General features: G+C 31.0%; 1 protein-coding gene across 1 annotated transcript; it reads left to right on the top strand.

Moving 5' to 3' along the window:
• Positions 1-9,097: 9,097 nt before the first annotated feature.
• Positions 9,098-11,076, top strand: LOC145128466 (Tetraspanin family protein). The gene is made up of 6 exons (XM_079063254.1): positions 9,098-9,524; positions 9,823-9,922; positions 10,167-10,247; positions 10,328-10,432; positions 10,518-10,727; positions 10,806-11,076. The coding sequence occupies exons 1-6, from the start codon at positions 9,220-9,222 to the stop codon at positions 10,833-10,835; spliced, it is 831 nt and encodes a 276-aa protein (XP_078919380.1). The 5' UTR covers positions 9,098-9,219; the 3' UTR covers positions 10,836-11,076.
• Positions 11,077-12,185: the final 1,109 nt, after the last annotated feature.

Genomic DNA, 12,185 nt, shown 5'->3' with positions numbered 1-12,185 from the left:
ATGCATACATCGAGTATTGAGGCTCGCAATCGCTTAAGTTGATATTACCGTTATCCGGCGCACAATCGCTTAAGTTTTTATTGTCGTCACCTCGCCTTTGGCCTTTAGCATAAAGCTAGTTCGCCCACATCTTGGCCTTCCGCACGAAGCGAGAATGCCTCAACCCTCAACCGATCACATGCACAATTAACATTAAAAGCAATAACCTAACAAGTCTATCAATATAGGCACATAGAATCTACACTATGGGCTCTACGCTACTGGCTCCTATATCCTAACATACATGAATATATAGTGGAATACATAATATAGTGAGATGAACTCACCTTGACAATGACTCGGAAGATTGACAACTATTTAAGAGATTTTATTGACGATCCAACTGACGGATAATACGTTAATCTATTAATTCCTATGACGATCTGGTAATGAAAACTAGATCCTTCACTATGCCCAATGAATACCGAGAGTTCTATCAAATAAGGATCAACCATTCATGACAATTGGGAGGCATGGCCATTTCAACATATAGCCTTTCTAAAATCCAACAACCAAGCCAACATGACCATTCTAGACACCTCTCCTGTAGTAGACCAGTCAACATTAAAACTGGAATTATTAATGAATCTAGTATTTATAAGTTCCTAATAACGATTATAATTATAAATATGAATTATCCTAAAAGTTTAGTAAGCGTAGTTTCACTTACAGAGATTCCTAAGTGAAAAGTTGAAAAGTCGCAGGCAGGACCTCGATACTGAGCACTTCTATTTTCCTGACTTACTGCCTCAAAGCTTCGCTAAAGCATTCCAAAAGCCCAGAAAGGTCGGACTCGAGGGGGTTGAGAGAGAGAGAGAGAGAGAGAGAGAGAGAGAGAGAGATGTGAGAATGGAGGTGAGAAATGAAGGAAGCCGGAGCTATCTATTTATAGTAAGGATGCGCGTCGTGCATCATAGGAGCGCGTCGCACACTTGGGTAACGTTGATCCATCCGCTGCCTGCCACGTGTCAAAATCCATGTGGTCCACACTGCACCTTCTAGAAGGTGTGTGTCGCGTGCTTTGTGTGCTCCGTACAAAACATGGATTTTGTAAATTCCATATCTTCTTCATACGAGTTACGTTTTCGATGTTCTTTATATCCACGCGTAGCTATCGATAAGTACTACAACTTTCTTTTAGGCTTCATCGGCTAATTCTGAATTTATTTTTAGCCCTTATTTTTATATGGTTTAATGATTTTGCTAAAATCATAACTCTCTCGTACGGACTCTGATTTTGGTGTTCTTTTTACCAAAATTCATATTTTAAAGAGTACTACGATTTTTCTTTTAGTGACTTTACCCAAAAGTCAACCATTCCCAGCGTAGATTTTTACGTCACACATTCCTTGTGCGCAACTGACTTTTATATCTTATAAAAATCACATTTAATTAATACATAGTCGGATTTCTACGAAATTTATATTGTCGGGATCGGTACAACATATACCTTATATATATATATATATATATATATATATATATATATATATATATATATATATATATATATATATATATAGGGAAAAGTTCAATAGAGAACAATAATTATTGGTTTTTCAAGGAACCAAATCTTTTTTTCAATTTCTAGAGCTTATTCTTTATCAAAAAAAATCTAAAAATATCTAAATTCATATATTAACATTGTGAATGTGAAAAATATTTTTCGGATTCACCGTGTGAATCCGGATTCACATTGTGAATTTTCAAAGATTCACATTGTGAATTTGACGTAAAAAAAATCGAATTTGATATCATTGGAAAAAGGATAAAAAGTTATGAATTTCTGTATTTTTAGTTTTTCTTTTTGATAAAAAATAAGTTCTAAAAGTTGAAAAAAAGATTGGTTCCTTGGTTAATTATGGTTCTCTATTGAACCTCACCATATATATATATATATATATATATATATATATATATATATATATATATATATATATATGCATGCTTTTGGCGCACTTATTTTTACGATTTACGGGCAATTCGATTGATTTTTCCTATTTTTCTTTAATACGAAACTTGTATTATATAACCTGCAGCGCACACGACTATAGATTATCCTATTCAATGATTTTAATTTTAATAATTATTACTTATTATGTGTAGCCTGAATTTGTGGGCGTTACATAATACGTTTACAAGTTCTATGTATGGTTTTCTCTAACACCTATGAGCATGCATGAGGGGTGCAAATCATGGATTTTGTAGACAAAACTCAATGAACTCATGGGCACGACCTACGGACACGAATACAACTTCGAAATTTCGGGCCGTCAAGCCATGTTTTTGCAGAATTTTACAATTTTGGTCCCTATTATAATCTTTGTAACTGATGCATTTAAATGTGAGTTAATGCATAATTAATTCATTTAATTTATAATTAATGAATACAGTTACATATATTATTATATAAAATGACTTATGTTTCTCATTCTTTGGAAATGGTATTTTTGTATTTACTTTTTTTTAAACAAATCGTTAAACATAATATATAATAAAATAATTTATTTTATTTTAACTATACACTTGAATATTAAAGAACACATTTTAAATTTAAGCAATCTCACAAAGTAATGCGTAGAGATGTTCCCATTCAAACTAAAGAGAAAGCAATTTCCAGTTCAACTTAGTTTCTTTATGACAATCAATAAAGTTCAAGGACAAACAATTCCAAATGTAGGTGTTTATCTGCCAGAATCGGTATTCTCACATGGCCAACTTTATGTGGCGTTATCCAGAGGAATATCACGTGTCAATACCAAGGTATTAGTAAAGCCGGAAAAAATGTTTGATAATGATGGAATCTACACATCAAACGTTGTGTACAAAGAAGTTTTATGTGATTAACAAGGTACAATCAACAATTTATTACTTTACAATTTCTTCAAATATGTATCTTAGATGTTCATTTGATGTTTAATGCAGGGCTAGAAGATGAAGCAACATGATTGCAGATTGATGTAGTTTATATATTGGACATGTTATAAATGTACAAAACTACATGATTGCAGATTGTTGTTATTTATATATTGTAAAATCAATATGAACTATTAGATGAAATTCCAAATGTAGACTCAACTTCTGTCGTATTGTATGACTATGCACCTAACAATAAACTATCCGTTGAAATGAACTATTCGACACAAAATAGTCTACCAAAATGCCGCAATGAATAGCTCACGTCTAAAGGAAACTAATCATCACTGATAAAATTATCTTCCGAAAGAAACTCTTCGCCGTCCAGCGCTTAGCGCGGGTAAACGGCTAGTGTGTGTGTGTGTATGTATGTGTGTGTGTGTGTGTGTGTGTGTGTGTATATATATATATATATATATATATATATATATATATATTCATGCTTTGGCGCACTTATTTTTTACGATTTACGGGCAATTCGACTGATTTTTCCTATTTTTCTTTAATATGAAACTTGTATTATATAGTCTACAGCGCGCACGACTATAGATTATCCTATTAAAGGCTTTTAATTTTAATAATTATTACTTATTATGTGTAGCCTGAATTTGCGGGCGTTACATAATACGTTTACAAGTTTCTATGTATGGTTTTCTCTAACTCCTATGAGCGTGCATGAGGGGTGCAAATCATAGATTTTGTAGACAAAACTCAAACATGAGCCTCAATCAATCATCGTTCTTATTTACTAATTATATATTTTGCATATTTATTAACAAGAACTAACATGTTACGTCTTAATTTTTGTTGTTTTTGTTGTGCATATGTCGTTGATCATCAAGTGACGCGGTCTCTTTTTCTTATATGAAGACTTGACTATCGACTTTTACTTCCTCATACCTCAGTATAATAAAATTATCGAGGTATGTCGTTGTTATAACAGACATGTTTAGATATTAGGTGTAATATATTTTTGGAATAATAATTAATTTTTGGAATAATTAATATAAATATCTTCGAAAACCCATTACATTACATTTTGGATTCAAATTGATTTTAATCTTCTAAAACCCATTACATTACATTTTGGATTCAAAATGGTTTTAACGGATATGGCAGGCATGATACGATTTACTATGTAGTACAAAGAAGTAGTCTTTAGCTCGTTCAATCTTCTTTCACGGCTATTAAATTCCACCTTTTAAGTTAAAAATCTTATTTTTTTTCCTTTTTAAAATGTGATAGTAAAAGTCCCAATTTGATGTGATATATAGAACTTAAAATCGTTAAGAATGTAAAGATATTATTATTACTATTATTATTATTATTATTATTATTATTATGTTTTACTTATTTCATAGAAAAAATTAACACAATTTTAAAAATATTATTATCATTTGCAACATATGGAATAACTTATAAAAGACAAAGTAGTATAACTATAACATTTGATTATTTTGGGCATTTTATGGTATTTTCTTCTATTGTATTATCAATTATCAATTATTCAAGAGAAATTTCCAGAAAAATCCTATAATTTTAGTCTAATTTATGAAAAAGTCTCAAACTAATTTTTGTTTACAGAAAAGCACAGAATACCGACTAAAACTTCGAAAAAACCTTTTTTGCCCGGTTTCAAAGATTTAGCTGGTATTATGTCCTTTTTCGTTAGTTTGCTCAAAATATTAGGATTTTTCTGAAAATTACCCGATAACCAAAATATTGAGAATTTTCTGAAAATTACTATGAAATTAATGGATATTATTATTAATAAATCATTTATAAACATATAAATTTTTTTAGTATAAACAAAGGAAGTATATTTTTTGCTAATCTCTAGGAATAGAATGGTCGACTATGTACTTTTCTATTGTTTGTTGATCACTTCAAAGTCCATATGTTCCTCATATGTATCGTTGTGGCTGTAAGTAACTTGTTAAGCGTGACCAATACAAGATTTGATAATATTTATTAATACACAATCAATAAGTGTATTTGCTATTAGGCATGACGTTATATAATCACATGTTATTAGAAAATATCATTACACAATGATTCTTGAACAATGCATAGGAGGAACATAGAGACTTTGAGTGGACAACAAACAATAGATGAGTACTTAGACTACCAATTTATTTCTAGAAATTAGCAGCAAATGTATTTCTTTTTTTATAATAAAATTTTTTTATGTTTATATATGATTTGTTAATAATAATATCCATTAATTCCATGGTAATTTTCAGAAAAGTCTCAATATTTTGGTTATCAAGTAATTTTTGGAAAAGTCCCAAAATTTTGAGCAAACTAACGAAAAAGGACAGAATACCGGATAAATCTGCGAAACCGGCCGAAAAGTGTTTTTTCGAAGTTTTAACCGGTATTCAGTGCTTTTCTGTAAACAAAATTTAGTTTGGGATTTTTTCATAAATTGACCTAAAATTGTAGGACTTTTCTGGAGATTTCCCATTATTCAATTCAATATCATATCTTTATTTTTGGTCTCTTCTTATCAAAGTATTATATATACACCCATCACAAGGAGGGGACGACCTCGAACCACATCAATTAACTTGATCGTTGAAACACGCTCTTTGGGAGTTTGGTCCTAAAATACCTTCAAGAATCAAGAATCTTTTATGAATGCTATGACGTTTGCTTGACGGACTCGATAGCAAAACAAGGACCCTCAACCCATTTTAACCAAGAAGGATTTTGATGGCCACATTAAATGCATACACGATGTGAATTCAGTAGCGAGTCTACAATAGAAACCTATGTGGTTCACAAACTAGGATTGATTTAAGAAAAAAATCAAGTTCAATAGAAAAATAACCGATACATTATGTATAAAAAACGGTGGTGAGAGAACCGTCTCCAAACTGATCATTCTTTAAGTTTTTTTTTTTTACTAAAATCAATTTAAATTTATAATAAAGCCGATTTATTAAATTAGTCATACATGATGTAATTTTTTTATAAGTGTAAATAATTACCTACACATATTAAAAAATAAACATATATGGGTAACTGTGATGTTGTACCAATATATAATATTTATTTATAAATATGTAAGCTAAATATATATACAACTTTCTATTAATCGAAAAATGACATGGTAAATTAAGTTATTAACTACATATGCATGTATAAACAAATATATCTGTGTAGCTAATTATTACTCACGTAATAGTCATTAATGAAATGTGTGAGTAAAAGGTTTTTCATTTTCTAAAGAAATAATAATATGGAAATCTATTTAAAAGTAAAACAAAAATGTAAAAGAAATTAACAAAATGGGTAAAATGGGTAGAGTCACAATCAGGAAATTGGGGACGATATACCCGCAGTTCTCCTCAAAAGCACAAAAGTCGATAAACAAGATATATATTTATTTTTATTATAATAAAAATAATAAAATAAAAAATAAAATAAAATAATTATCAATAAAAGACATATTCACATATTATAACTTAAGCATTTTTTTGGGCCCACGAGAACTAAAGTGGCAAAAGCCCATTCCCAGATGATTTTAATCTAACTTAATTGCGTTGCGTTCCTTTCATTTCATAGTTCGTCGTTACAAAGCTTCAGCCTTGAAGATTGACTTCGTTCTTTTTGGTTCCCCACCCATAATCTCACCATCTCGTGTTTTTTTTTTTTTTTCTTTTTTTTTTTATTATTATTTTTTTAAGGTAGGTCCTTAAATTTTTTTTAAAATATTTCCTAAATGTTTTGGTATATAATTTATAGTATTATTTATAAAATTAGATGGTTCATGTGACCCACCTCGAATATATATAAACCCGCCTCTGTGTGAATTCTGAATTCAGGATGTGAACATAGTTGAAGAGTTTTGCATAAGCTTGATGTCATAAAAAAGACGACAATTAATAATAATTTGTTCTTTATGCCTTGTATCTTTTAATTATATTATATTAAAAATATTTTTCTGAATTTTTATTAAACTATTAAAGTGTTTTTTATTTGGGTAATTTTGTCATATCAGATGCCACAATAAAGGTAATATCATACTAGGTAGACCTAAATTAACAAATTATGTCGTACCAAGGTTCTAAACAACGTAAGACGTGACTTGGCGGCAATGTCAAGCCTCAAGCTTTTCCGAGTCTTGGCGAGTCACGACGTTTATAAGGCGTGACTTAAGACGGCAGTTTTATATATAATTAATATTTTTATATGTGTTTTCAACTATTATTTATTTTTATACACATATATGAGTTAAAGCGGCGTTTTGGTAAAACTTGGCGACAGGTGCAAGCCTTGGAACCATGACGAGCTTTTTAGAACCTTGTGTCGTACTGAATGTGACGGTAAATGACATGTATAGTATTCAATATCAATTTACAATGTTGAAATCTATTATGATTGTGTAATGAAAACTTAAAAAAAAAAAAAAGTTACCGAACTATTAAATATAATTAAAATGTATGTTGGATAAAACAAACAATTTAGTCTTGGTTGTCATAGGGATGTCAACGGATGTAAACGGGACGAGGAGTGCATCCTCCGCCCCCGCCCCCGAAATTTCCCCGTTCCCCCGTACCCGTCCCCGCCTCCGAAATGTTCAGCCTTCCAACCCCCGCCCCCGCCCCCGCCCCCGAATCCCCTTTATTACCCCCGCCCCCGCCCCTGATTAAGTTTGGGCTGACTTTTTTTAGGCTAAAATAAGTTGTTATTTAGGCTAAAATAATATATTTTTTAAGTAACAAATAATTATTTATAGCAGAATTTTACATGTTAAAAATAAAAAAGTTATGACATCTTAAAAACATTATACTAACAACTTAAAAACATGTTTTTTTGATGAATTTTGGATGCTCAAAATAATGTTATTTTTTATTATATTTATATAATTAATATATGTGTAATTTATTAACGGGGTCCCCATGGGGTTTCGGGACGGGATTGCCCACCCCGCCCCCGATATTTTTAAAAAAATCCCCCCAAACGGGACGGAACCCTTACGAGAACGGGGTCCCATGAGACTTTTTGACATCCCTAGGTTGTTATTTTATGAAATTAATCATTTTGTATATAAAAACATAACATAGTCAAAGGGTTTTGCATAAATTGATGTCATAAAAAGGTAACCAATAATATGCAATTTGTTCTTCATGAAACTAATCTTTTAATTGTATTCAATAAGTCATTAATTTTTTCTGGGTTCTTATTATGTCGTCATGGTGTATTTCAATTACGGTGTATTTCAATTGCGTAATCTTGTCATTGGATGTCATAGTGAACACAATACAATGATTAATGTCCAATAAACGGCCTACTGTATTCAATATCATTTTACCTAATTGAAATCTACCCTAACAATATAATAAACTATTTAATGATAACTTAAAAGAGTAATAAACTATTAAATACAATTAAAAAAATAAATAACATATATAACAAACTATTTAGTATTTGTTAGTATTTGTTGTCATTTTGTTATATTAATAATTTTTTCTTATTTTTTTCAAATTTTCAAAAACAATCCCTCTATTTATTAGTTTTATAGAAACTTGATTTATATTATTTTATTATAATAACTTTATAGTGTTCATTATAAAAAAATTAATAGCACATATTTTTAATTATGGCTATGTTTGGCGTACTAGCTGAAAAGCTAGCTGTTAGCTGAAAAGCTAGTTGTTAAATAAAAAAACTAGTTGATAGCTGAAAAGCTAGCTGATAAAAAATAACGTTTGGTAAAATTAGCTGAAATATATAAAATTACATAAAAAGACATGTAAGATTATGTGTTTCTATAATTAATTAATGGGTGTATTTGGAAAATTTTTAAAAAGATCTTAAAAAGCCAGTATAGGTAGCTTTTCAAAAAGTTAGCTTATAAGCTACTTTTTGGCTTACACACGAACAACATAAAAAAACTCAAAAAATAAGTTAGTTTATCAGCTAGCTGTGACGCGCCAAACACAACAACGTGTATTAGATTAATGGACTATTGACACGGACAATTCGTATCTTTTATTAACTCTTGTGTCGTGTGTCGAATTGTCGATCAATACTTAACATGGACAATTCGTATCTTTTATTCTCATCAATTTATACGTATTATTTATATTTAATAATTGTTTTTTTTTTTTAATTATTGAGAACTGCCAAGAAGAAAAGTCAAGAGATGGTTGAATGTTGATGAGTAAAGCAATACTGCAGAAGTAGATGTTAGGGTTTTGAAGTCTCACAAATTCTCAGCGAAATCAACTTACTGTTCCAGGCTTTAACGAAGAAATGAGAAGGACATGTTGCCATACATGTCTTGCATTCATTCTCAAATTCCTCAATCAATTCCAATTATTTGTTGGAATTTCGATTATTCTATACTCTGCTTATATGTTAAACCAGTGGAACAATCATTTGCCAATCCCTCCCCTTCCACCTTCAGCTCGTTCGCCGGATTCTTCTGATACTGTTTCAACGGTTTACAACACTGCTAGGGTTTCAGAGCAAGTGATTCATCTTAATTCTGTCTCTGGCATGATCAGTGGTACTAACGAACGGATAAAAGTCGATGACAGCTCCAGGCCTTCGCCGTGGTAATTTCTAATCTTCAACAAGTACTTTCCTGAAATTTAGATGTTATAAATGTAGGAATTCTCATTCTTAATGTATTTATTACAAGTACTTATATTAAATTTGATTTGTTTGTATCAATCTGATCGTTTATCGGTGATGAATTGTGAATTACATCTGTTTCAAATTCACTAGTTTGGCTTCCGAACAAATTAAACATAATGAAAATAGAGGGATTTCTGTTTTATTTAGGCGTGGGTCTGAGTAGAACATCAATTCACATGTTAAATTGTTGATCATCTGGTGCCATTTCCATGGCAGGTTCATATATGCATTTATGGGACTGGGTGTTACGCTATGCTGCATCTCTTGCACAGGTCATATTGCAGCTGAAGCTATTAATGGATGTTGCCTATGTTTCGTATCCTTTTCATGTCTTTTTTACTCTCAAATTTATATATGTTTTCTTTTCCCATAATCTTCATCTCAATGACACATCAAACAAGGATTACAGAGAAACATGACCATAAAAGCTTATGTTTTTGAATCCGATTCATCTTTGGAAACTTGGAACAATATTTTATTTAACAAGTAGAAAATGATTACAATTTATGTAATCAATATGCCTAATGTTGATCATTGTTTCCTTAAATAAATAATTGCAGTATTCTCTTCTGAAAATCATATTCATCCTACTGGAGGTGGCTTTCATTCTGTTCATTGCACTTGACCATCATTGGGAAAGGGTATAATACTCTGATGAATCACTTACAAATTTATACATATGTCGCTACAAAATTACTAAACTAACCACAAAATTTGTTAGGATCTGCCCTCGGATCAAACAGGAGAAATTGATAGTATTCGAGAATTTATTGAAGCAAATATGGACTTTTGTAAATGGGTTGGCATCACCATTGTTGTAATTCAGGTAAGTTTCTTCATCCAACATTGATCACTTTTCTTGATAATGAATCAACATATAGAACTTACAAATTGAGTTTGGAATTTTACAGGCTGTATGTCTGCTGCTTGCTGTAGTTTTGCGATCACTGGTGAATTCACAGATGAAATATGATGAAGATGACATTGAAAGAGATCCTGATGTGAGAGGGAAAGCTTGGGAGCCTCTGTTGAACCCAAAATCTACCCAAACACCAGTCTCAGTTAGTGGTGATGGTAAAGCTTTTCATTCTGACATATGGAGTTCACGCATGAGAGAAAAGGTACTTTGCTAATTCAAAATACTAAATACATAGATTAATATTTACATTATTATGAAATTAATTTGGTTGTTTTTGCAGTATGGATTGAGTACAAGTAATGGCAAGTAGACCAGAAATTGGAAGCAATTGAATATTATGGTGAAGGTGCGGCTTGTCTCAGTTTTGTTCAGGCATCAGTGTGAGGAGAAGTTACAATCTTTTCAATACTTGTGGATTTAGTTTGTATAGAAATATAGCATGTTGTGTCATGTGTGTGTGTGTGTGTTTTGATTTGAATTTTAAACCTCATTACATTTGTCTTAGACATTTATATTGGATCAATATTACATTTGGATTTTAAATAGAACAATTATATTGTATTTGTGACTCTTCTTACTCGGAACCATGTTGATTGGGATACCAAAGAAGCTCTTAATGAACTCTTGTGATGGTATCTTGCAGAGATTGGTGCACAATTAGTCCATTCAAGAAACTTGAATTGACTAAAAGACTAAAAGGGTTAATGACTTGTTCTAAGCAAAAAAACTTACACATCTTCACCAAAATATGCAACCAAGTGGATTTATTTTATCAAATTATACAACCATGTTTTGATTTATTGCCCAAGTTATATATATATTCATATGAGAATGGTAAAAAGGTTGAGAATATGAAATGATTTCTCAACTATTATATAAAAAATAATTAAAATATCAATGAATCAAAATGATGGTAATGTAATTGTAATTATAGAGAAAAACATACATTCTTATGTAATTTTAACATAAGACCTCAAAGGTAAATTAAACTTACTAATTAACAAGGGCTTGAGTACATAAATATATGAGTATTGGTAAATTTGGGCACATTTTGCGAGATGTGAAGAAATGAAGAAAGTGTGAAACAACCCTTAGAAATGGCTATGAAATACTTCAAGAAATTAGTCGATTCTTGATTTCTAAGATGTAGCCAAGATAATAAGGAAGACATAGCAAAATAAATTAGCTCATATGCAAAATTTTGTGTTAAAGGACATGGGTTAGATTAAAAAAGTATTGTATCTTCTTTGTACAAGGAAAGAAAACGTCTTCGTGGGTAATTGTTTGCCCGTGAAGTGCGTATAACAGCTGATTGCACGCAATTGCATTATGTCATTCTTCGATTTTAATTTATTTAGAAGCTTGTAGCAACGAAAAAGAGGAAGAAAGAGAGTAAATAGGAAGAAAATGGAATATGAATGTTCGTTAGGGTTAAAAAAAAATACAATTTTACCTATGTGCGCAAGGCACATGGGGACTAACGGAGAAAACAAAAGGTTGACTAACGACTGTGTAAAAAACAAACATGTGTTGGGACCTTCCAAGTTAAAATCCACAGCCTCGAAAGAAGCTCAGGTTTGAGTATGACACATAATTGGATTCTATCCTAACCCTGCAACACCATACCTTCATCTTACTCCACTGTCAGCATCTCTCCTTC

Source organism: Lactuca virosa, chromosome 8, assembly GCF_052849685.1.
Source record: "Lactuca virosa cultivar CGN04683 chromosome 8, Lactuca_virosa_CGN04683_v6, whole genome shotgun sequence".
Lineage (NCBI taxonomy): Eukaryota > Viridiplantae > Streptophyta > Magnoliopsida > Asterales > Asteraceae > Lactuca > Lactuca virosa.
Note: the sequence above shows the minus strand (reverse complement) of the source record. Positions and strands in the feature narration are given on the sequence as shown.